At 37.9% G+C, this 27,141-nt stretch overlaps 1 protein-coding gene across 2 annotated transcripts; it reads right to left on the minus strand.

Moving 5' to 3' along the window:
* Positions 1-406: 406 nt before the first annotated feature.
* Positions 407-25,708, minus strand: LOC106909548 (cadherin-1-like). 2 transcript variants are annotated; one of them, XM_088012810.1, is made up of 18 exons: positions 25,407-25,708; positions 24,528-24,642; positions 22,810-22,898; positions 22,299-22,469; positions 18,960-19,082; positions 18,627-18,782; positions 18,217-18,364; positions 14,000-14,172; positions 10,983-11,114; positions 7,096-7,281; positions 6,034-6,284; positions 5,488-5,630; positions 5,042-5,133; positions 4,214-4,346; positions 3,008-3,229; positions 1,547-1,674; positions 1,196-1,339; positions 407-1,052 (listed from the first exon to the last, which is right to left on the minus strand). In XM_088012810.1, the coding sequence occupies exons 1-18, from the start codon at positions 25,455-25,457 to the stop codon at positions 840-842; spliced, it is 2,670 nt and encodes an 889-aa protein (XP_087868936.1). In that variant the 5' UTR covers positions 25,458-25,708; the 3' UTR covers positions 407-839. The 2 variants fall into 2 exon arrangements, with proteins under 2 accessions (XP_087868936.1, XP_014831421.2); XM_014975935.2 differs by having other exon boundaries at positions 18,960-19,094.
* Between the last annotated feature and the right edge of the window lie 1,433 nt (positions 25,709-27,141).

The following is a 27,141-nucleotide window of genomic DNA, read 5'->3' on the forward strand; positions in this document are numbered from 1 at the left end:
ACAAGAAGGCTCTGGGTTCAATTCCCAGCCTGGGGTCTTTCTGCATGGAGTTTGCATGTTCTCCCTGTGGATGCGTGGGTTCTTTCCAGGTACTCCAGCTTCCAAACACATGACTGTCAGGTTAATTGGTTTCTCTAAAATTCTCCCTAGCTGTAAGTGTGTGTGTGCATGGTTGTGTGTCCTGTCTGTCTCTGTGTTGTCCTGCAACAGACTGGTGACCTGTCCAGGGTGTACCCCACCTCTCGCCTGGAACATTAGCTGGAGATAGGCAGCAGCGACCCTCCCAACCCCACTAGGAACAAGGGTGTATGGAAAATGGATGGATGGATAGTCATTATGCATTAAAAAGAGCAAAATCACTCTCTTAAGCATAGAGACCATCACAGGGCCAGTGAATAAAGACATATTTAGTTAAAGAATTTAATATTAAAAATAATTTGTCAAATGTTGTCTTCAAATACTACAGACATCTTTTTTTGTACAAAAAAACCCAAAAATATTAATCTCATCAATTCTTGTTAATGGCACAATGGCTGTTGAACTTTGCATGGTACTGAAAAATAAACACTGATGGAAAGATTAATAATTAAAAAAAAAAACAAGATGCAAAGTACTTACTATATTGGTTACATTCTCCACAAATCATACCAGCAAAACTGAGCTTTCAAGTGCATATGTATAATAAAGAATAGAATCATAAGGCTTTAACCTGAAGACCCTGATGAAGAACAGCTCACAGAGAAAAAATAGGACTGAATACACACATCACACAGATATAGATTTCACAAAGTATCACAGTTAGACTGCATGCAGCAATTTTTCTCACAGTGTGGGAACATTTACATCATGTCATCATCTCCTCCTCCGTACATGTCGGCCAGCTTCTTGAAGCGAGGGCCAAATTCTTTGAGGGAATCGTAGTCCTGGTCTCCGTCGCTCGAGGAGTACAGAGACGAGAGTTTTTCTGCCTCAGAATCGCCTCCTTCCAAATCAAACACCAGCAGGGAGTCGTAGGGGGGGGCAGTCAGGTCTGTATCTGCCACCTTCAGGTTCTGAATTATGAAAGACAAAAGTTAAGAAATCTGTTATTGTGTTGACTGTGAATTAGAAAAAACAAACAAACCAAACACTTGTTTAAAACTAGATAGAACACAATGACAAACATCTGCTCTCATTTCGAAAGGGTTTCACTCACATGGTCAATAAAGTCGGCGATATCATCTGTGTCGGTTGGCCGAGGTCTGTACCGGGGACCGCTTTCAAGTGGAGGAGCCATGACGACCCTGGACATGTCAGACTTGTTGGTCAGAGCAAAGTGGAGAACACTCTCACTATAATTCTGACAGAGAGAGGGAGAATTATATTGTTAGAAAGTTATCGGGTTATTGTCCTATCTGCAATCATCCTCTGATCCATTTGAATTAAGAAGAAATATGCCAATCAAAGGTTCTGTTTTTCAATTACTACTATGTAGGAATCACAATTTTGTATTTTAAACAAATGTAACAACATGATGTTTAAGCTGTGTAGACATGTGACTGTTTACCTGTGGATCGCTCTCTCCACCTCCCTCTTCATTAGAAAGAACAAGCTCATCCCTTTCATCATCATCACTTTTTTCATCTATCACTCCAGTTTTTCCTTTCTTCTTTAAAAACACACCCAAGGCAATCACTAAAAACAAGAGCACAAATTGTAAATTTGCCAGATCCTCAAGCCCCACATACAGGGGTGAAAGTAGGTGGGTACAGTAGGGTACTGTGTACCCCTAAAAGATTTAGTGGGGGCACAAGAGAGGGGAGCGGCTGTTTGCTGTAAAGAATCATTGGGTCCTCTGTGCAGCTGAGTTCTCCCACTAATCAGCCGTGATTGATTAGTTTTTCAAGAACAATCTAAAACACGACTTAATCAGTTAATAAATAGCTTTTTTTTCCCATTTCATATTGTTTCTGAACTGTTCGTGCTTTGCTAGAGCAGAGGAGCAATAACACGTGGATCGTGGAAGGTTTTGAGTCGATCTCAGCATTACGTGACAAACTGAACGCCGCCAGGACGATGAGACCAGCACGTCCTCCTCTGACTCATCAAAATGTTTGTAACTTTATTAAATAACAACATAAAAAAAATCTACAAAACATGTTCAAATTAATGACCCAACAACAATAATAATCTCAGTGATTATTGTTTCTACAAGGTGTTGCGCAATTCTGCGCGTTTCACTTCCATTACCAAAATAACTAGCAGAGCAGGAGTTTAAAATGAACTAATCAACCACCGCTGTGTTCATGAAAGCACTTATTAATAATCGCAAAATAAATATCAAGCCTGAAAAGCTAATATTGTAGCGGACTGAATGTTACGTTTTTAAAGTAATCTCTGCTGGGTTTGCGGAGCGCAGTCGGTTCCCACTGAGCAACCGACTGCGGTGTGTCACCAGGTTAACTGTGTGGGAAAGGCAACAGCTTTATGATACTATGCAAACTTAGTTTGGTTTATGTTCAAGACTATAACCATGTAACCATTATGAATAGTACGGTTACACTCAAGAATTTCCCAATGAGTCTTGTTTGAAAATAATGACCTTTAAGTACGTATGAAACATACTTTTTTTATTAAAGCCACGTTTTTGTTTTAAAAAAATGTTTTTGTTGGTTATTAGCAGAAACTCATCATGATTAAGAGAAATAAAGGTGCTAAAACATCAGTCTTTGTCTAATGTGTGTGATGGAGTTACTGAAATGAACTGACTTATTCAAATATTCAAATTTATTGAATGAGTCAGCATTTTAACAACAAATATAAATAATATCTGTTTTATCCAGTACCTGTGATTGTAATTTGCAGAACTGAAACATATTTTCCTGCTTTCTGTTTGTTGTTTGCTTTTTGTTCAGCATCACTGAGTTTGGTTGGTTATTTTCAGGTCCCAATGTGGATTGTTATTTTGTGTTTCATGATTAAAGAGAATATTTCTCTATCTGTCTGCAAATGAACATTTAAAACTCACCAGTTCCCACCAGCACCAATAAAAGAACTCCCGCAATGACCCAAGGATTGGCGCCAGCAGCTCTTGATTCTGCTTTCTTGCAGATTGGTGTTCCAGTGCAGTCACACACGTTAGCTGTGACGGTGCTGACCTGTGACAGACCCAGGACGTCCTGAACATTCATGGCCACCTTGTAGTTTCCTTCTTCAATATTAGACTTTAATTTTATGATAATGCCTGTGCCTGTAAGCAAAAAACAGAAATAATTTTCCCATCATTTGATGTTTTTCCAAGTTCTCATCTTCATTTTAATGAAAATCAATAAAATTTTATTTGTATAGCACATTTCAGCAGCAAGGCATTTCAAAGTGCTTTACATAATTAAAATAAAAACAACATGTGAGAAAGAGAAAGAGATTTAAAAAACATAATTAAAACGTAAACAGTGAGAAAGAGAAATAAAAAGCGTTTTTTGATGTTCTCAAAAAAACACCAGTTGCAGTCTGGGTTAGGTTTAGAGGGGCACTAGAAAACAAATCAGCAAATTTAACTTAAATTACATTGTACATTAGCTCCTTTGCCAGTGAGACAAAGTTGTTATTTTGTAGGTTTGTAGGAACTAAAGAGCAGAGGAAAGCAAAAACAATGAGTCAGAAGGGACCCATCTGTTTTAGCTGAAAAAACTCAAATTAAAAATTAAAACATGTTTTAGCATATCTAAGAAAACATGAAGTTAAGTGGACTGATCCTGATCCTCCTGATCAGCTGGGACTCATTAGGCTGCTCCGAGTTGACCATATTTTTCATCTGGCTCTCATTTATTTGACACTTTGTGTGATTTATTAATGGACAAAAGCAGATCCATCAAAACCTCTGCGTCCCCTAACACAGTGTTTCCCAACCCTGGCCCTCAAGACCCTGAATGTTTTAGATGTTTCTCCGCCTGATTCAGTTGATTGCAGTTCAGCAGAAACCTGTGAATTGAGATCACCCTGTCTGAAGCAAGAAAACACCTAAAACCTGCAGGGCGGTGAGCCTGGAGGACCAAACCTTCAGTGGTTCACTGAAGGTTTGGTCAGATCAATTGGTCAGATCAATTGGTCTCTATGGGATATCTTTGCAGGTGACAGACGATTTGTGAAAGAGGAACTCTTTTCAATTTGTTGGGATCATTTCCTGCTCTTAGGAACAGGTTTGTAATCATTTTAGTATAAAAGGTAAACATACGAGTCTCGTCCATCTTAGCAGTCCAGTTGGCCTTTGAAGCATCCCGTAGGTTGACATTGTATGGAAAAGTAAAACCCGTTCCATCTCTATCTGTTACATTCAGCACCACAGGAATTGGTTTCTTGTTACACATCTGTGGGGAAAAAATGGATTTGAAACACTGGTGAATAGTTTACAGCACACTTGTAAGTGGGCGTGTCCCGATAGCAGTTTTTTCCAGACTGAGTACAAGTACTACTGCTTCAGTTTAAGTACCACTATCCGGTAGCAGATTGTAAGAACCACTACCGAGTAGTTAATAAGTTTGTACTTTATACATCACAAAAAATTTTTAAAAACACAAACCAATCAAAACTATAGCATGATACACTAAATAATAAATAATAAAAATTATAAATAACAAAATAGAATTTATTTTAGCATTTGCCATTTTTATCTTCAAATATCTTATAGTACGGACATTTTCACCCCCTCCTCCCACCTAATTTCTCTTTTCTTATAATTTTTTTCTTCAGCATATAACTTGTTGGTGTGTTACCACCACCACCTGGTGTGGAGTTTGTTCTAACCCAGCTCAAGAGGAAACACCCAGAACAAAAGTGGTATTGGTCCGGAGTACCTTTACTTGTTTTTAATCGAATGAGTACATGATGCTGGCGTTGGTGTTGGGACACCATTACTTGTAAATAATTGATAATTTTTTAGATTCAAATTTCAGTAGAGATAAGAAAAAAACATCATATTTAAGTACTTTAAGGATAAACAAAGATTTCCATTTGATTTTATCTGCCTGAAAAATATGCAGCAACGAATGTTCTGCTGACATACCTCAAATACGCGATCAACAATGCTGGGGGGGTTGTCATTGACATCTTCAAGCTTGATAATCAAAGTTCCGGTTCCTGTAGCTGGGCTCTGATCTGGTGAGATGACAGACATGGGTCAGGAAATCGTGAGTAATCCACACGGATGGCTTCAACAATCCACTGAGACTCTTGTGACAAGGTTAGGAAATCTAAAACTGCAATACTTATCTCCCACTAAGCAAGTATTATCTTGCTTAGTGGGAGAAAAGTCCCACTAAGCAAGCTAAAGGAGAAGGCTTCCTAAGGCTACAGAAGTGAAGGACCCTTAACTTCTGAGGTCTTATTTGATTTCAGCTCACAGCCAACCACATCAATGAAGCTATTCTATTAGGTTTGACTTCACATTTGATTCCAAAATGTCCTCTTGTGTAGCTGCTGCTGTACAAATCAATTAACCCTCACACCTACCATCATCATATGCACCAATCAGGGCTGTGTATTTATCCTCCGTGACAAGTTGAGATTCTCTGTCCATTTGGCTTTTCACTGTGATTATTCCGGTTTCCTTGTCGACATTGAGCCATTTAGCTGGGTCCTTGATTACCTTATACCTGCACATGAAGGACGATAAAAAATTGCATGACCCCAACCTCATAATGTGGAGCAAAGTAGCACATGTTGAAATGAGAGACAACGTGACAAATTAGATAAGACTCTGCTGGTTTCTGCAGACCAATCACTTACTTACTAATATGTAAGTCAGATTCAACTGAATCTGATGGTTCTGCATTATGATTCCTGTTACATTGGATTGGACAGAATATGACTGAATTTGTTAATTTGGAGCTGATGTTTATTCATATAATTAACAACAAATATTAACTGTAATAAGGTTTTCAAGATTGATGTTTGTTAAGTTGTTGCTGGGAAAAGAGATCTGATAAACCCTAAAATAAAAAGTTTAGCAAATTTCCCTTCAAACAGATGTTATGTAAAGTTTAAAAGGTTCCTTACATGACTTTCTGTTTGCGTCCAGTGTCTGGATCAGAAGCCGTGTACTGCACTACAGTGCTGTTCACAGCAAGGTTCTCACTTTTGGAAACATGCTTCTCTTCTGTTTCAAAAATGGGAGGTTCATTGACATCCTTCACAGTCACCACCACTGTAGCAGTGAAAATTACCAACAAAACAGAAGGAGCAAAAGGAGCCTCATTCTCCACTGTGACCAGCAGAGTGTGCTTACTGGCTTTCTCAAAGTCCAGACCCTGGATTAATGGAAGAAAGATCATCACAGATTAACTGATCAGACATTAGTGCTAAAGCTTTGACACAGATATAGTACAATCCATAGCTGAATGACAACACACTGTATTAAATGTAGCAACAAGTTACCCCTCATAAAATACAATAAAGGCTCCTACATACTTCATCCAAGTGGTAAAATCGGCTCTCGTTGACGTCGATATGCGACGAAAATGTCCTTTTGTTCTCAGAGAGCCATCTGCATGCCGAACTCGACACCAGGCCCTGGTTGAATTATTTCAACAGAGCTCTGTGCAAAGTGTTGTCTGATTGGTCAGAAGTTTGTTGCTGTATTTTATGCTGAAATGCACTCAGGCAGCAGTATTGATATTTTTTCTACAACTAGTTGGCTTCCACTATCCTGTTTTTGTTTCTGGAGGAGACATAAATACTTTTGAACAATGTTTACCGGACGTGATGAGCAATTATGTATAATTGTAGAATTCTTCACTAAATATCTATTATAACAATAGGACTGTCTAATGTCTAAAAATTCCTGGATGGAAATTGTAATGTCATTGTTCACAGAGGAGTTTGTCTGCAGAAATATGTGGCGCACTCTCTGAGACTGTTTTGCAAAAGCAAAAAGAGAATTCAGGGAGGGAGGAGACTCCCAGTGGGTCGGGGCGTGACGTATACTGAAGCATGAGGACGTCCTCCAAAAGCTCTGTGCCACTGTATGAGAGCTGTGAGGTGAAACCATGTGACTGAGTGTCGACTGTTTGATTTTGGATGAAGTATGTGGGAGCCTTAAGATTCTGCTGGTCCTCTTACCTTAGCAGTAGTGATGATTCCTTCTTGTTTGTTTGTTCCTGTTTTCACAGTAAATAGATTTCCTGGATCTCCATTAATGATGCTGAATTTTGCATTCCAGGCAGGAGTATGAGGCTCATCACCGTCTGTCACCTCCATCTTAACAACTAGAGCATCTACCTTATTCTCTTCAACTGTTCCCGCATACTGAGAGGAGACGGAAGACATTTTTAAGGTTGATCACCACAACAAATTCCAAATTATCTTTGCGCAATTATCTTTACACACACGCACACGCACACACACACACACATATATATATATATATATAAAAATTCCCTTCTCACCCTCCGCGGGTGGTCTCTTTCATCCTCTGAGCTCGGGTCCTCTACCAGAGGCCTGGGAGCTTGAGGGTTCTGCGCAGTATCTTGGCTGTGCCTAGAACTGCACATTTCTGGACTGAGATGTCTGATGTTGTTCCTGGGATCTGTTTGAGCCACTGCTCCAGTTTGGGGGTGACTGCCCCGAGGGCCCCTATGACCACAGGCACCACTGTGGTCTTCACCTTCCAGGCCTTCTCCAGTTCCTCTCTGAGGCCCTGGTATTTCTCCAGTTTCTCATGCTCCTTTTTCCTGATGTTGTGGTCACTTGGTATTGCTACATCCACCACAACGGCTTTCCTCTGTTCTTTATCCACCACCACAATGTCCGGTTGGTTCGCCATTACCATCTTGTCTGTTTGGATCTGGAAGTCCCACAGGATCTTAGCTCGGTCATTCTCCACCACCTTTGGGGGTGTTCCCCACTTTGACCTCGGGGCTTCCAGTCCATATTCGGCACAGATGTTCCTGTACACTATGCCCGCCACTTGGTTATGTCGTTCCATGTACGCTTTCCCTGCCAGCATCTTGCACCCTGCTGTTATGTGCTGGACTGTCTCAGAGGCCTCCTTGCACAACCTACACCTTGGGTCTTGTCTGGTGTGGTAGATCTGAGCCTCTATTGCTCTGGTGTTTAGTGCCTGTTCCTGGGCGGCCAGGATGAGGGCCTCTGTGCTGTCCTTGAGTCCAGCTTTCTCCAGCCATTGGTAGGATTTCCTGATATCAGCCACTTCAGTTATTTGTCGGTGGTACATCCCATGTAGGGGCTTGTCTTCCCATGATGGTTCCTCCAGCACCTCGTCCTCTGTTCCCCATTGTCTGAGACATTCGCTGAGCACATTGTCCATTGAGGCTTTGTCCTTGATGTATTTATGGATCTTGGATGTTTCATCCTGGACAGTGGCTCTCACACTCACTAGTCCTCTGCCTCCTTCCTTACGGCTCGTGTACAGTCTCAGGGTGCTGGATTTGGGGTGGAACCCTCCATGCATGGTTAGTAGCTTCCGAGTCTTAATGTCCGTGGCCTTTATCTCTTCCATTGGCCAGCTAATTATTCCGGCAGGGTATCTGATTACTGGTAAGGCATAGCTGTTTATTGCACGGATCTTGTTCTTGCCATTGAGCTGGCTTCTCAGGACTTGCTTTATTCGTTGGAGGTATTTGGCTGTGGCTCCTTTCCTTGTGACCTCATCGAGGTTGCCATTTGCTTGTGGTATTCCCAGGTACTTGTAGCTGTGCTCTATGTCTGCTATTGTTCCCTCTGGGAGTGAGACCCCTTCTGTGTGGACGACCTTCCCTCTCTTTGTAACCATCCGGCCACACTTCTCTAGTCCGAATGACATCCCAATGTCAGTGCTGTAGATCCTGGTGGTGTGGATCAGTGAGTCGATGTCTCGCTCGCTCTTGGCGTACAGCTTGATGTCATCCATGTAGAGGAGGTGACTGATTGTGGCCCCATTCTTGAGTCGGTATCCGTAGCCAGTCATGTTGATGATTTGGCTAAGGGGGTTCAGGCCTATGCAGAACAGCAGTGGGGACAGAGCATCTCCTTGGTATATGCCACATTTGATGGATACTTGTGCAAGTGGTTTGCAGTTGGCTTCAAGGGTGGTTTTCCACAGCCCCATCGAGTTTGCAATGAAGGCTCTTAGAGTCCTATTGATGTTGTACATCTCTAAGCATATATATATATATATATATATATATATATATATATATATATATATATATACACACACACACACACACACACACACACACACACACACACACACACACACACACACACCTACACAACTCATCCTTTAACACTTGGGGATTCTTGACTGGCCCAAATGGGACATCCTGCTTTATTGCTTTGATTCTCAACATCTCAGTCAGATTAAAGGTTAAGAAACTTGGTCAAGACTTTTTTTTTTTATTTTCTTCAACAATGAGTTGTCCCTTTGATTTATAAGTTATGCAGAACAAAAGATACATACTTTGTGCACTCTTAAGACCTTCTGTCCCATTTTGGTCCCATTGACTGCCATTATAACCACATATTTTCAGTGGACAGTTATCTCAGCATTTTAAAATTAATTAAACTAATCCAAGATTCTACCTTCAAAATACAAGAAAAGCTTGTTTTGGGTGTGATGACCTCCTTGATATTACCACAGGCCCTGTCCATTTATTTAATCAAGTTTCAATGGGCAAATAGTAGTCCTGCTGTGTTGGCAATGATGTAAAGGAATGGTGTGAATGTGATATATTTTATATGTATGTGTGTGTGTGTGTGTGTGTGTGTGTGTGTGTGTGTGTGTGTGTGTGTGTGTGTGTGTGTGTGTGTGTGTGTGTGTGTGTGTGTGTATGCGTGTGTGTGTGTGTGTGTGTGTGTGGGTGTGCGTGTGTGTGTGAGTATGTATGTGTAAATTAAAGTATGTTTTGTTTATGTTTTCTCTATCACAGGAAAGGCCGATGTGTGGCGTAGCATGTTTATACAGGTACAGCTGGCAATCAAAGTTAAAGTTAATTTAACTTTATCAAAAGAAAGAGACCGCTCTCCTGTTAGATGAGAGGAACAGCCTGTTTATGCAGGTGCATCTTAAGTTAGTCTAAGATGCACCTGCATCTTAGTGGTAATTGGAGAAATTACCACCTAGAAAATTCTGCAGCCATGACTAGAGAACTCCATGGAGATTTACCAGATTGCAAGTCTGAGGATGATGAGGATGCAGTGTTTGATGTAAATATAAGTAGAAGTCAAAATTAATATGCAGCCTGGCAAAGAAGGACTTTGCAGCTGAGAGGAGGAGGGAGCAATGGGTGATGGGAAATCTCAATAATAATAATAATAATAATAATAATAATAATAATAATAATAATAATAAAGACAGGGAAATTCTGTGGTCTTCCACACATGAAAAGGCTCCGTCATACTTTTCTCCTCATCTCTCGACTCCAGGATCTGCAGGCTTTTGACTACATTCATCTCTCTTTACAGACTTCTTGCAGCTAATCCTGCACTTCTCAGACCTACAGGGGAGGTCATCAGTAAATATACAGAATGATTTGGGTGAGGAGCAGCATCTTTGTTGTCTACATGTTAAAAATACTGCATATTTTATTTTTTCCCTTCAAGAAATCAAATTGTTTGGACAACGATGTAACAATTTAAGTCATGAATGTAAAGAGTGTCAGTTTTAACTTTCATCACTCCAAAAATAATCAATAAATATTTTTGTCAAGGCTGAAACATCCACATCAAAAATATTCAACTTTGCTGTTTATTTTTGAAAAATATTGCATGCTTTGGGTTTTTCTCTCTCATAAATGAGAACTGTTTTGGACAAAACAAGCATAAAACATAGAAAATATTTTTAAAAATATGAAAAACTTTATATCTACAAAGTGGTTCTCTTCTTTAAAAAAACTTCAAGTTTTAAGTGCAACTAATTTATATATAGAGACTTTCAAACAAAGCCATCCATTAACAAAAGGTTTTTTTTTTTTTTTTTTTTTTTTTTTAAGTTGTGTTCTACTTACTTCTTCCGACTTTGTAAAGACTGGAGCGTTATCGTTGATGTCCGTCACTTTGATAATCACTTTGGTTAATGCAGCCAAACCTTCTCCCTTCATGTCAGCTGCCTGTACTTGCAGTTCATACTCGGGGATTTTCTGTTGAATGAATGTTGACTTTAATTAAACAGGACACTTTCAGTTTGCTGTCACTGAACTGTAGAAAATCATCTTCCTAAAATATTCAACACTACTTCAGTTCTCATTTATCACTTGCAGAGCTTAGATGCCTTTAAGAAAAACTTCGTTTAGAAAGTATTTAGGCTCCAACAAACAGTACAAAGCTCATTCTGAGAAACGTATCAGAAGATTTCAAGTAGAGAAATGATAACATGACATAAAAAAGATTTATTGAAATCATGCCAATTTATAAATTAGATCTGCAACAGATATGTATTTGTAGCTTAAAGCAGAGAGCATGGTATCCAGAGGTGATTCTTAGAGTCTGATACAGGACACTGCAGGAGGGTGGGGAAATGATGGACAATACAATAGCCTTACGCTCTGCTAAAGTGCATTTCCTGAAAAACTAATATTTCAAATGAAGAACTGAGTCATTAATAAAGACTGCTGTTTTTGTACTTTTAAGAAATGCCTCAACTTTTCATATTAACTTCAGTTAATTATAAGGTATAAATATCAGCATGGTAAGTCATAATGTTTAGGAATAATATTGTAACTTTTTGTTTCTTAAATGCCTGACAACATTGAATTGTGAAATAGTCTGGATAGAGCATGATTTAGTTAAACCAATTAGTCAAATAGAAATCAAGTCACTATTTTATTCAAGCATTGTTACTAAATGCTTGAATAAAAGCATTTAGTAACAATGCTTTTATTGTTATGGGATATGCATATGGGATGCATATCCCATGTCTATGGGATATGCATTTTTTCCATTTGTTATAACTGTAATTCAGAGCAGGATTTCTGGCAGCTTTCCATTGAAATGTGCAAAAGGAATGGAGTGTGTTTCTTTGCTCTACTGCTTGCTGAGCCTGCTGTTAGATCGACATTCTGACAGTGTTTCTGAGGTGGGAGGAGAGCAGAGCAGCTCTCACTGCAGTTTTGTTATTTTTTCCGCCCCATTTTGTCAAGAATATGCAGTCCCTGATAAACTAGAGAAAGTTGCCATATTTGTTGCTGGTCACTCTTTTAGAAAAAACGTTGCTGGAGGGGTCTGAAAAGTTGCAAAATACAGGAGCAACATCACTAAGTTGGCAGCAGTGCTCCCACTTCAAGCTGATGCTGTAATTTTCTTGGTTTTATGGCAGTCACTGCAAAGAGCAAGATTTTATTTCTAGACAGTCGGACTCTGTCTTGAGACATTATTGAGACGTCCCTAATTACAGTCATCCTTAATAAAATCAGATTGTGGGTTCCAATGAGGCTCTTTTGTCAGATTAAAAGTACCTTTTTGAAAATAACGTTTAAGCAGATATGAAAAATATTTTGTTAAACCCACATTTATGAAGAAAGATTTTTTTTGGTCTGATGCGATATTCTAATCTTCAATGTCATGTTTTCATTAGCTGTAAGCAAAAAAATCACTAACAGAAGCAAAGTCTGTAAAACTTCAGTCAATAATTCAGGTACAAAATGTGTTATACTTGTGAGCTGAGTTACTCAAATACATTAACTTTTCATTAATAATCTAATTTATTATTAAAACTAACTTGCTGAAAAGAGATTAATGCCATTAAGGTAGGGAGGAAAAAAGTTGGTGTGCACCAATTGCAGTTTTCTGGCTGATCGCCGATTAACGATCTTTTAAAAAGCCTAATTTACTGATTCCGATTTTGGCTGATACCATTTTATTGTCTGAAATGCTACTCAATATATCAAGAAAGTTGCTGAACTGACAACAATGGGGTGACTGTTGTTAACTGTCAATGTGCAGACATGTTCAGGTTGGCCAGTTTGTCAGTCAAAACCTCTCTCACGGGAGAAAAGAAAAGCACAGTGGTTGATTTTTAAACCGTTGCCAAGATTGATAACATCAGCGGATTTGATCGGCTTCACATGTAAAAATCGGCCTATCACTGATCTCCCAAAATTAAGGAAATCGGCACTGATAAATCAGCTGGCAGATAAATCGGTGCGCCCCTAAAAACGTGTCTCCCCCAATATTGGAGGGAGGCCCATTTGTCCCCCCCAATAATTTCACCTTGGTTGCAAAAAGCTTTCAATTTTGAAATAGTCCAATCGCATGCTTTTAAAGTGAGCCCGCTCCTAATGAATTCAGGGTACATATGAAAACTGTCTGCGCCAGTGAATTGAGAATAGTGCCATTAAAATAGGGAGAAAAAAAAAGTTCATTTTAGTGTCTTGAACATGGATTGGCTGGTCTGGATAGTTCACATCTGTCCTCATACTGGGAGTTCCACAAATCTATTTCATTTATTTGAGAATGACGCTATGCAGAATACCATTGATGAACAACAATAAAAGGTCAATTTCAGCGATGACATTCAGAAGATGGGGTCAGTTTATTGTAAACGTTAAATGGACACATCTTGCATTATTTCAACCATAAAGCCTATTGGCATAATCCAGCGTTTCTCAGTTATATTCCTTAATGCTCCTAAGCCCTTCACAATTTCCAAATTCAGTTTAATTCAACCAGTAACATTTAATCAAGAATACTCAATCTGTTGCATCTTCAAAGGAGAAAAAGTGAAAATGATTCACAAAGAGCATGTACAATATTCCATTAGTGGCAAAGGACACCAAACATCTACACCTAATCAATTAATCAAAACACTATCATTAGAACATTGAGAATTTAATCTTAATTTTAAGTTTCAAACATCAGTCAAAGAGTTTATTTGACTAAAATGGTATATAAGAAATTTGACAATGATTTCTGCTTTTGAAACTCTATATCATCTTCCCAAATCTTTGCATTTCATAAGAAAAATACACGTTAACTGTAGCCTAATTCTGATTTTAGTCAGATGGGCCAAAACTGTCAGAATTCTCACCTCTCGGTCCAGCCCAGCTTCGTTGACTCTGATGACTCCAGTTGTTGGGTTGATGGTAAACATGTTGGGACTGGGCTGCTCTGGCTTCTGACTCATTATACGGTACCTGATATCAGAGTTGTCAGTATTTGGCTCATCAGCATCTGTGGCCTCAACTTGAATCATCTCAAAATCTAATCAAGATGAAACGAATAACAGTCAGAGAAGCAACTATTAAGATTTAACAGTGAAGGTAAGCTGAACTAAGAACGCTGCCTCTTATCTGATGACTGCTGGAGATGGGCACCACCAGCCCCCCTCACCACCCTGCAAAGATCAGCAAGATGGTGAGGCGGGGGGGGGCTGGTGGTGATCAGATAATGGATGGATGGATAAGTCCATACTTAAACCACACAACTGATTCTATATTGCTAGCTACTTTTTCTACTTATGACAAATACAAAGATGACACCCAGAAATGTTTCTTCTCTCCAGGCATCTGGTCCCAAACATCAGCATCAATTCTGATGATGTCACAGACATAGCGAGTTCACAACATCCTAAAATTGTAAGTCATACTCTTATCTTTGCCGTTTCTCTCTTCTCTTTAAAACACAAATGCTTTCTCTGTTTAATTGCTCTATTGTTCTTTTTTGTCGGTTTCTGTAAAGTGTAGTGAATGGGAATGTTCTGTCGTTGATCCTCACTGTTCTTAGGAAGGAGAAATGTCAGTTTGTCTGGAGTAATTCTGGAATACCATGACATTGAATTATAATACTCTGTCCTTGGTTAAGTATTTTTCACATTTCCTCTGAAGTGTTTCTATTTTTTTACTGTGCTAATTTTCATATTTTCTGCATATTTTCTGTAAACTTAATATTTTGACAGTTTGTACAATTCTCTGATTGTATATTTTCAATGTACTCTTGAAAAATGTGAATATATTGAATACACAAAGTAATGTGTTTCGCCTGAAAACTGTGTTGTAATTGATCCTTCTGTGTTCTGGTAGTCTGATATGTTTGCATAAAGCATGTAATGTACAAAGTGGCAAAGAAGAATAAGAAATTAAATAACTAAAACCAAAAGTGTAATTGGAGCATACTGAGAACACACTACTAATATATAAGTGTATCATGCTCATATTTAAAATATATTTTAAATATATTTTAAATGTAATTCAATCACAAAAATAGTACACTTAAGATATCAAGCATGTTTATATGACATAAAAAGCTATATAAAGCATACAAAGTATAACTTTAGTTGTTCCAAAAAAGCATGTGATAATACACTTAGTACACTTTAAATTGTGATTTTCTACAATTTAATCACTATTAAAATTCACCAAGCACAAAATTAGTTGTTCCAAAATAACGTACTTCAGGTTAACTAATCTTCATCTAACTTGAAGTATACTGATGATTAGTCTGGCTTCAAGTACGCCAAGATTTAGCATGCTTAGTATATTTATTTGTTACCAGGGTTGTACTACCTGTACGGATAACACAGAAGTAGAAGCACTTCACAATATGAAAAAATACATATTTTGGTTCTGCCTTACGGGGTGGAAAGTAATTAGTTACATTTGAATTTATTGCTGTAATTACAATTTGTCTAATATTTTCCTTAAGTTGTTTTCAAACCCTGAACTTTTACTTTTCCTTGAATTTGTTTTAAATAAAGTTACTAATACATTTGAAATTATATCCATTCATGAGTAAAGATAAAATATAAAAACACCAGAAAAACCAGCATTGATCTTTCAGCTGGGTTTGTATTAAGATCTCATCAACGGGAAGACAGAGGAGCAAGAAAAACCTATTAAGTTTAGTTCAAGTTAAAGTCTGAGAAAAAGAAAACCCCTCGCTGTACTTAAGGCATCAATTTAACTGTAAGTGTGAGAAAGGCAGCAGCTTTACCACACATAGTAAACTTGAATATTTTAACAGCAAATGTCAATGTCGGTTTTATCAGGTTCTTGTGATTATATTTTGTATTGACTAAATTTTAAAACAGAAAATCAGGTGATTAGTTTGGAGTCGGTCATTTAAAACTATTAGATATAATAATGGAAATTAATGTCCCATTAAAAATACACATAATATTTTGTGTTGCTTTTTTATTTATATATGTGGTCCTTTAAAATAAAAACAGTTTGAGGCCAATATGTTCTCATTTCCTTTGTGATGAGCAGAACGTTTGCTCATAACAAAGTAACTAAAGTAAAATTGCAATGAGGTGTTTGTTACTTTGAATATTAGTAACTTGACTTGTATTTAAGTGCAGTTTTTAAAAAAATATATAAAAACAACATTACTCTTTTCTTTTGAACAAATTAGTATTTGTTCTCTGCACTTTCATCAGGTTTTGATTTTGCTTGAATTAAAAATTCCCACGGTGTTATTATGAAGTCTATGAATGCTAAGCGGTTTATTGTATATATTCTCATATATAAAATAATGCAAGCGGCGTTCTTTTATATCTGTGGACCACCTGTGTAAAATGCCCCAATGCTTAAATCAAACACACCAATCTGATCAGCAATTACCGTCTTTAAGAGGAAGACACGCGTTCCATGTGCCATTGTTTAATATGAGTGAAATCTCGGTCATAAGTTAATAAGCAGTTGTTTTCAAGGTGTGCCGTGCTGATTTAATTGAGCAAAATAACACGAAACACAACTAGACACTTTCCATTTGCTTTTAATTGGGACATTTTGTAACAAGCAGAAAGATGTTATAGCTGAGAATGGTTTGAAGGCTGCTTACAAAAACTACGAGCTCTACTACAGAGAGAGAGAGAGAAAGAGAGAGAGGGAGACAGAGAGAGAGAGAAAGAGAGACTGGAGGAGTAGAGGCTCCGCTCACAGCATGGACAATTCAGAAACCGGACCATACCAGCTTACTTTCATCCCTGCTTATGTCTAATTGATAAAGAAATCATGACCCTAAATCCATACACTTAAAAGATTAGAGGCACCCAAGTGTTCTCTTTGTAGATGATTGCTATTTTATAAAGTCCTGCAGCTGTACACACTGTGTGCACTTTGAATTAGTTACTGGATTTTTTATTATCTAAGCCCCTTTACTATAAACAAGATTGTGGAGAAAAAAAAAACTTATTTTGTGACAAAACATCTTGGACATAGTTCACATCTGTGCAAGACTGTGGGGATGGTCACATGTCCGTCCTAAATGTTAGTGGTCAGTTTACTTTTGTTTATTTGGCAGCTTGACGCTCTTTCCTGACTTTAAGTATAAATAATTAAAAAAAAGAAAAAGAAAGAAAGTGGATTAGATCCACAGTTTTGTGGGCCATACGCATTCTGCACATGTGGCCTGAATTTGGTTTGTGCAACACGCACATGATGAGCGTTGGAGATGTGGTTGTGCTCATCTCCAACGCTCAGGTGACAGTGTTGTGCGCACCCTCCGATAATATCCTGCAGGCGTCGCTGACTAGAAGATCAACCAAATTAAAGTATTCTGGTGTTTAAAGGTTACCTATTATGTTTGCTTGAATGGGTTAGGTCTATGAGCTATGCAACACATGATCATTACAGTTGTTTTTAAAACACAAAATCCTTCTTGGATAAGATTTTCGTCTGTTTTCAGAATGAGCTGTTTTAGGGTCTCTTGTCAGTTTAAATCCAAATAAGCTGCTTCTGGCCACGCCCCACAAATCATGGTTTATTCGTCCATGAAAATGTCTGCAAAGAGATGTGCAATTATACAATTGTGCATCTTTGAGAAGCAGAAGAGCCTTCAGATCTTCTGGACTGGATGATGAGTCAACAACAAAACACTCATCTTTCCAAGCAGCCATTGTACAGCGTATACAGCAGTAAATCCAGCTGACCAAATGTGTTGCAGATAAGCTTGGGTTGCCAGATGATGGGGCTGGGTCTGGCTGGGGTTGCAGGACAACATTGCAGTGCCCGTGGTTTGTGAATTAACATTTGGGAGGTTTTTGAAACTGCTCGTTCTCCAGACACCAAAAAAACATTAACTTATTCCCAAAAAGCGTCCGTGTGGGGGTTTTTTAAGCACTTGGGCTGTTTTTAGAAACAGACCCAAATGGAAGTATAAAAAATAATTTTTGCATAATATATATACACCAATTTTTACATAGTGTAATAATTGTTCAAAGGGTCCTGCCAAAAGTTCCAAGCATACTTACAATTTGCAAAAGGTTTTGCTTTTTGCATGTTCATTATCTGAATCCTGGGACTTTACCTTTTTTGGAGGCCTCTGGAACTTCTCCCTTATAGGTAGACTGTTTGAAAACAGGTTTGTTGTCATTCTGGTCAATTACATTGATTATAATATCCATAGGTTCCTCTGCACTTGTAGTACTTCCCGCTGTCGCAGCATGGGCTTTAAGCTGTAAGAATGATAATTTTAACATATTGGAATAATATGGTCTCTTTGATTTTATGTTGCAAGAAAATTTATATTTTATCTTTCCCATTTTATAGACTATATTCAGTGTATTAAATCAGAGATGACAGTTTTTATTTGAGTATTTTCTTGTAAACTTGAGAATTGTTTCAGAAAATTGTTTTTTGACTTTCTTTAGTCTTTCATCTTTAACAAACAGTGAAAAGTAAAGCATCAGGCTTAAAGCTACAAGAGAAAACACTGACCGTGTATTTGTCCTGTTTCTCTCTGTCCAGTCCCTGTGTTAAATACAGATAACCAGTGTCTCTGTCCATGGTGAAAAGACCAACAGGAGGCTGATCAGCTCCAGGACCGGTGATGCTGTAAAGGATCTTCTTCGTTTTATCACCATCAGAGCGAATCTGGACAACACAGACCAAGGTTATATTGAGACACGTTTAAGCAAAGACCAAAAAATAGAAGAGGAATACTTCTTAAAATACAAGGTATAATTGAAAGAGCAAATAAAATTACACTGAATGTCATTTGTACAGCATCATTCATACATACACAAGCCTATTCATTTTAATTTCTCTTACCTGAACAACAAACTGGGGAAAAGGTCCTCTGTGATTCTCAGCAACATTCATAGGAGGGATAACCCAGTCTCTCTTTCTCCTCTTCAGCCCTGGATTAGATTTCGGGAAATGCAGGATGGGAACCTGTGGAACATCCTAAGAATCAAATATATTTTAATCAGAAAACAACTGAAACTAAATGGCTTCCAGAAAAACAAATGCATCCTGACTTCAAATTTAATATAATAAAATTGCAGTCTGACAGGAAGCTCTTAATTTAAATTTCCTCTGAGCCAAAAGTTCAAATGAATCAGTCATAAAAAGAAATGTGGGACATGTTGACGGTACAAAAAAAAAAGTATGGAAACAGATAATGTTAAATACAGCCACAAGGCGGCAGTGTTTCACAGAAAAACATCTCTGCATTAAAAGCATTTGTTCAACACAACACAGCTCCTTGGTAGAGTGAGGGTTATACAAGTACAGAGCCCATAAAACGTATTCACTTCCTTGGATGTTTTACATTTAGGTCTGACCAGCCATGCGCTGTGATGGCCTATTGTAATCCCTGTTTTTCATTATGTTTCAGTTAAATTAATTGGCTTTTTGGAGGCCTAAACATATCTGAAAACTTACCAGATTTGGTGGATGCATTAGGCCTGCATAAAATGTATGCATTTTAACATAGTCACAAAAACTGTAACGGAAACAGCTCAACTGCACCACTCTGCAACTTTCAAAACACCCTCCTCATCAACCTTTTTTGTGGAGACATACAATTTGGTCCTCTTCTAGAACTCTCCAAGACCTACAGAAAAGTCTTTTGCAGCCATGCTCTGCACCAAACAGAAAGTCGACCATTTTGGATTGAAGTTCCGATTTTGACCACATTGTCACCATAAATTAGAGCCTCCACATTTGATCAAACTCCTCCTAGGGATTTGAGTCTATCGGGTTCCAACTTACAAGGTCACAGTTGCATCAGACTTTCTACATCTCTTTACAGGCCTCCACTCATCACATTCACAGTTGGTGACATAATTTTAGCCCTTTCATAAAGGCCAGTTTTCAGCCAAACTATCAGAACATGCTGCTGGGCTCATACTGAAGATGAGGAATTTGGAAGATCTGCTAAATGTGCCGTCGAGTGGACAGGTGCAGCAAAAGCATTGATTGTGACAGGGTGGTAGTGCCAAAGCCCTTTTTTAAGTACAGCCCAAAGGTCTCTGCTGAGGACTTTGACTGGATCACTCAAGAACATCCACTTTGTCTTCAAACCATTTCTGTGTAACTTCAGCTGGAAGCTTTGGGTCATTGTCTTGCTGGAAAGATAAATGCTCTCCAAAGTCGTAGTTCTCTAGCAGATGGAAGCAAATTGTCCTCCAGGATTTCTCTGTATTCTATTTAAAGGAGAGGTTTTCCTCTCCACTGTCACTACATGCATGCTCATACGAGGAGTTACTGTAAAGTCAATGACAGAATGCAGCTGATTGTCTGTTGTCACTACGTGTTTGTCCACATAGTGACAGCAGCAAATCATAAACATTTGTAACATTTACAAATGTTTATGAGATGGATGATAGCATGGATGATAGCACTATCCCAAACAGCAAAACATAGATGAATATTAAACCCAAACATTTACTACTTTAAAAAGGCCACATCAAAAGACACTCATAAACAGAGGCTCGTGGCCATAACAAATCATTTTATAAATGTGTTCTATTCAATAAACAGAAAAACAAGCAAATCTCTTGGAAGGAACAGAATAAAAAAATCTGGCTGCCTATGTGGGTACAAATTAAAACTAATGTTAGGGCTGTAACGATTCCTTGAATGATTTGAGTACCTTGATTATTAAAATTCCTCAAGGAAAATTTATCTGCCTCGAAGCGTTGCTAAATTATGCTTCATTATTTAGCGCACCGTGTTCCACCCAGGTCATTATTTGTGACCTGACTTTCGTCTATGAGTTGTTTTGAAGTGCTAGCATCATGATGTTGAATTTTCCAGCGTTTTATCAGGTTTTGGGGGACAAATAGGCATTGTTAAATTGTGTGGCGCGATGCTTGGAGTACGACAGCTTTTCTGCTGTCATCACCATTTCGGAGCAAACAAGAGAGAGATAGAGACAGAGCGAGAGAGAGAGAGAGAGACAAAGACAGATCTGATTCCTCGATTAATCACAAACAATCTACAGAGTACTCAATTACTAAAATATTATTTTACAACAGCCCTGACTAATATTACATTAAATAATATTAGTTATTATTAATAACTAATGATTATTCATAAATTTTTCTGTCATGATTCTCAGGGTCGGCCCAAGGCATAAGCAAACTCAAAGTGGAAGTGACTTTTTTTTTTATTTGTAATGACTTTTATAAAATCCTAACTTTATAATTGTGTGTTTCTGTTAATATATTAACAAAGACACACAATTATAAAGTTGGGAATTTTTTCTACAATAATATATAATTGATAATGTATGTAGAATTCATTCTTGTATGGACAAAGAGAAAAATAAAAAAAATAAATTGCTCTTGGGTACCCCTGGTGGCCGCGGTAAGTCACAATTTAGCGGTAATATGAGCTGCCATGCATTGTACACCCAAGCCTCCAAAGCTCTGGTGGAAGATAAGTTAGAAAAACAATGTCAAAAAAGGATTTATCCTTCAGGGAGAGAGAAAAGAAAGAGGAAGAATAGGAAAAAAAACAAGATAAAGGTTTCTTTTCATGCGTCTTAATGTAATATTTAGCTGAAAGATTTGTGGAGCTGCTAATACAAAAAGCTTGATAGCAACATGAACGGTCCAGTTCAACAGCCAAACATTTATCTAGCATCTTTGTATTTGTGTGAAATGAGCTTTAACTTTAAATGAGTTGATTCTCATGGTTGGCCCAAAATATTTCTGTTTTTTTTAGTTAAAACGGCATGTTTGATAACGTTTGATAACAATAATTAAAGCTTATAAATGTTTGACAGTGTCTAGCGAAATGTTTTTACATCAGGCTACATGGCAACTGCATTAATGTATCAATGAGCTACTCTAAGCTGTAATTGTCGATATATTAATTTGCTGCTGAGCATGATCATTTATGTGGCTAAAACAAACATTATTTTTACATCATCTTCTAAGTTATGTGAAACTTCTCCTATTAAAATTCATTTTCACCTAAATTATTTTTTAGGTGAAAATGCTGCATGACGACAATTGATATGTTCAGACTTTAGTTGAGATAAAATGATGGATGAAGAATCACTAGTTTATGTTCAAGCTTTGAGCTTTGAACTATGAACATGAATTGTTTCATTTTAACCTGAGGGAACTGAACTACGTAAAGAATCTCTAAACCTACCTGTGTGTTATTGGTGGAACTCATTTCAGTGTGACTGAGTGGTTCATTGTTCCTGTGGTGAATCCGTTGGTACAAAACCATGACAGGAAGAGTCAGCTTCTGACCTTGTGCATTCAGGGAGTGGATAGAGAAGCGTTGGTGCCCCTCATGAAGAATGACCCGTCTCTTTACCTGGATTAGGCCAAGAACCACAGTCATTAGCTCAGTGTCCTGTTAGTACAAATTTTCTGGGTTCCCAAAACTAACTGTACAGAAACAATTCAAAATATTTCAAAATGAAACACTGTTTTTACACCTTACATTAGCCCCTCAGTGTTACAGGAACCAGGGCACGCTGTCGTTCTACTTAGGGCAAAACGACAGCTGATTAGACCAACTAAAGTCTCTTGGGACTCTTGGGATGGAGTGATGGAACTACCGATAGGATCAAAATTATTCCAGTTAAAATCATCCAGTTATTTTAAGGCCTCTAGATGATTATATATTGTCTGGGTTCTGCCTCTGTTCTCACCGTTAACATCCCATCTGAACGGACCAGAAAACGGCTGTCATCAGAGCTGAACAGGAATCTTGTGCGGCCTGTACAGTCAGTGAAGCCAACTGGAAATCAAGAAAATAACAAAATGTTAAACATGTACATTAGAAACTGCTACTAACTGGGAACTGAAAATTATTTGTGTTAGGAAATTTTCAGGATTAAAATAAAAATAAATGATAAAAACATCATAGTATTAATTGATAAAGGGATTAAAATACACATTGATGTTAAGTTAATGTTGGTATTTGTCACATAAGCTGGAAGGTTTCTGAAAACTTTCCAGCCATTCACTAAATTCATGCTGAATTCATGCACCAATATTCCCATGAAGTGAATGGGAAAAGTCAAAATCGCAGACAGGAATGTAGAACTCTGATGGTGGTTGTAACAGAAAGTTAAATAAAGCAATAAAAAGAAAATACTCAGATGAGAAACAGGTAAAGCAGAACACAGGTGTGACTGTGAAAGAGAATCCGACAAGGAAGTAGAACGGTATATATTCAGACTGAGTGGTTTCTGCAGCTCCTGAGCACAGTTCTGCAGTTCTGCACCATCCAGCATCCAGGTGGCAAAAACCGGCTCATTGTGAGCTTGCTACCAGGGAGTACGGCAACTATGACACAAACATCCTGCTCCTTGTGGAATCAACCTGCCGCTACTGTCCTGTCATATATATATATATATATATATATATATATATATATATATATATATATATATATATATATATATATACACACACACACACACACACACACACACTGAGACAAGCTGAGGAGATAAAATACAAAGAGATTCCTGAAGAAATAAACTAAGGGATGAACTAAGACCAAAGTAAATAATAAGGAAATGTATGAAACCAGAAACACAGGTGAAACTTAAAAGTTCTAACAGACCATAAAATTTTACTTGATCTTGTTTAAAAAGGAACACATTTTAAAGTGGAAAAAAATACATTTTATTTTAACTGATGCTCTCTTTTTAAAACTTGTTGAACTAGTATGACTGAAGTGAAGTACAGACCACAGAAACTGAACATCGGAAATTACAATCATGCACGTAAAAAGGTACTGCAGAGTCTGAGACAACAATGTGCCGGAACAGGAATGATCAAAGTATTTCCAACTAAAGTAGCTCTGAAAGAATGTGAAAAGCAACCTCCCCTCACACTTCTTCTATACCAACCAGATAGACAACAACAACAACTTGTCTGCTTAATCGTTTGAACGAAAAACGATTTCATTAAAAAGATTGCGAAATGCCATCTATCATAAACGCACTGTACTATACCAGGTATAGTAGAGTACACGTCTTTTCATTTTGGAGAAAAAGTGTAAGCAAACAAATAAATGGCTAAGTGATAATTCGAGAAATAACTGTCTGTTATTTGTTAGTACACATGTACAGTTTATATGTACATTCTCAGATGCCTGTTGCTTGGGGCTATGGCAGCTAACATCCTGAACCCTGAAGCAAAACCTGAAAAACAAGTTTGGGAACATGTTTTACCCTGATGGAGGAAGCGTTGAAGCATGAGTCCAAAATAAAATCTGACGTGAGATCTATGGCTTTCCTAATGATTGCCTGCTCATAATAGGGTCTGAGCTAATTTAAAATAAAGCATATAAAACATTTTGAGAATGTGAGTATGAAAGAGTGAGTGAGCAGATGACTTGATGAAATGTTCTCACCTTTGCCCAGTAGTGTGTCATGTGTCAGGTGCTTTTTGGTCACATTCAATATCAACAACTTGGACTCAAAACCAGGCACACATGATGACTCCTCTACAGTCGCGGCTGTGGAGACCTGGATGAGAAGAACGAAACACAACATCAAGTTGTTTGTTGCTGCGGAGCCTCAGTAACTGAAATCTGAACATATTTGGCAGTGAATGAAATAATGTTAAATCAATGAAAGTTTTGAAATTGTCTTTAGAAAACATGTAAACAGTAAAAGCAGAAAAAAAAACACAAAGACGAAAATATAGAAACTACTGTTTTGGCAGGAAGAAATGTTTTATTCCTGGGTATCAAAAGTCAAAACGGTAGCATTCATTAAAACGCCAAAGACAAGTAGTAATGGCAAACTATTACCTTTAAATGAGTTAAAAGGAAATGCCTCCCTTTTCTTCATGTGAATAAATTTTCTCATAACTAAGTTAATTTAAAATAAATAAGTTATTTTCATTTGAGAAACACAGTATCACCCTTCTAACATGATTATACAGTTGAAAGAAATATTTTATTAACGGTTAGTCAACAGCATAGTAAGTTTACTGTGGATCTACCATGAACTTCAATAGAAGCAGCTGGTTCACAGCAAATCATCACCATGTGTGATGATTTCATAGTATGTTATTTTAAATTAAACTACAACAAATAGATCTTTTTACAACATAAATTACTATTTGATGCAAGAAGGAAATAAAGAGAAAAAATATGAAAACATACTTAAGAAAAAAACAACCATTCTGACAAGGTGAGTAAATGAGGGAAAATGGCTTAAAAAGATTTTCATTTTATTAAACAAATATTTGATACAACAGAAATTATTAAAAGAGGAAGTCTTACCTGAAATAAAGTGATCGCAACGCTCCAAATAATGAGCCAATTGGTTCCCATTTGTGTGGAAAACCTTCTGTCAAAACTCTTTCCAAATAAAAAGGAAGGAAGAAAACAAAAATAAATAAAAATAAATGTGTAGATCTTATCTGTAAACTCGATACGTAGAGCCTCTCTCTGGGATGTCTTCTGAAGAAGTTTCAGTGTGTGGATAAGCTGCTGTGGGTAGTTTCAGTGTTTATCATATTACAGGTGAACTTGTTCCAGACTCTTTTTATGGTCACGGAAACAGAGCAAACCTGAAGTGACAGGCACCACAAGGTTTGTAGGTATTTAATGCATGAATAAGGAAACAAGTATTGCACACCTACCCACAGGTAAGTACACACACCCCCGCAAGTTCAAGCATACCTACACACACACACACACACATGCATATACACACACAGTCGTGTTTTCATCACTTGTGGTGACTTCACATTGACTTCCATTAATTTCAACAGCCTAACCCTTATCATAATAATAACCCTAACCATCACATACCTAACCACTTGCTCCCCATGAGTTTCCCTCATGGGGACCAAGAAAATGTCCCCACAAGGTCCCCATAACCCCACATTGTAGACAGAAATAGGTTCCTATAAGGATATAAAAACCTTGTACACACACACACACACACACACACACACACACCCACACACACACACACACACCCACACACACACCCACACACACACACACGCACACACACACACACACAAGAAACCAAAAGAGAGCTGTGCAGAACACTTATTTGAATATTTTCCGGCCACAGTTTTATTTTCACTTTGCAATTTACTGTCAGAATGATGATTCATATCACCAGCGTATCTAATACTCTTAAAGCTCTCACATGTAGCAACCTGGCAAAAAGGAAGAGGAGGGACACTGGGTGGCTCAGTTAGTGGAGAGCATGCACCATGTTGAGGCCGTGGTCCTCAACATGGTTGTACTGGGATTGATTACGAGTCTTGGACCATTTGCGGCATGTCTTCCACTTCTCTCTTCGGCCCATTTCTTTTTTGCCTACTGTTCAGTAAAAGGCCACCAGAGCCCAAACAAATCTTAATAAGTAAAATCAGGAAGAGCACCAGGAGGTGTGTATGTACACCTTCACAAAACAATTGTGCATCACTGCAAATTTCACCTATACTTCAGACACCTCAGAAAAATGAATTGGACACATGTAATCTTTGTAATTAAATTTTTATGTGAAGCAGGTGCTTCCAGTCTAATATTTTTCTGGCTTCGTATAACGTAAAAGCAACAATAGTTAACTTTTAATGGAAGAGCTCCATTGAGTGCTGCCTTTTGCAAAGTATCACCAGTAATCTGTTGTCTGTTCACAGCAAAATAAAGACCAGCAGGATCGGGGCTTTAAGAAACTGTCAGAAGTTTGTATTTTAGCCTTACCATTTTATTAGAGGTGCACCTATTGCAGTTTTCTGGCCATTCGTCAATTACCGATCTTTTAAAAAGCTTAACCTGCCAATTCCGGTTTTGGCCAATACCAATTTTTTTTGTCAAAAGTGTTGCTCAATAGAGCAAGAAAGTTGTTGAGTTGGCAACAGTGGGGTCACTACTGTTGATTGTAAACGTGCAGACAAAACTTAGTGGGCCGGTCTGTCTGTCAAACCTTTCTCACCAGAGAGCCAAAGAGGACAGAGGTTGATTCTTTACACATTTGCCAAGCTATATAAGATCG

This window comes from Poecilia mexicana, unplaced genomic scaffold, assembly GCF_051168715.1.
Source record: "Poecilia mexicana isolate PSO_F unplaced genomic scaffold, ASM5116871v1 scaffold_15, whole genome shotgun sequence".
Taxonomy (NCBI): Eukaryota; Metazoa; Chordata; class Actinopteri; order Cyprinodontiformes; family Poeciliidae; genus Poecilia; species Poecilia mexicana.

Bases quoted from the DNA above. Each gene is read 5' to 3' on its own strand.
- LOC106909548 (XM_014975935.2), bottom strand. From the start codon at position 25,457: ATGGGAACCAATTGGCTCATTATTTGGAGCGTTGCGATCACTTTATTT. The intron at 18,783-18,959 runs GTAAGAGAAATT...TGTGTTGTCCAG, and splicing joins TTCCCCAGTTTGTTGTTCAG to ATTCGCTCTGATGGTGATAA. The intron at 6,285-7,095 runs GTAAGAGGACCA...CCATTAATCCAG, and splicing joins GAATCATCACTACTGCTAAG to GGTCTGGACTTTGAGAAAGC.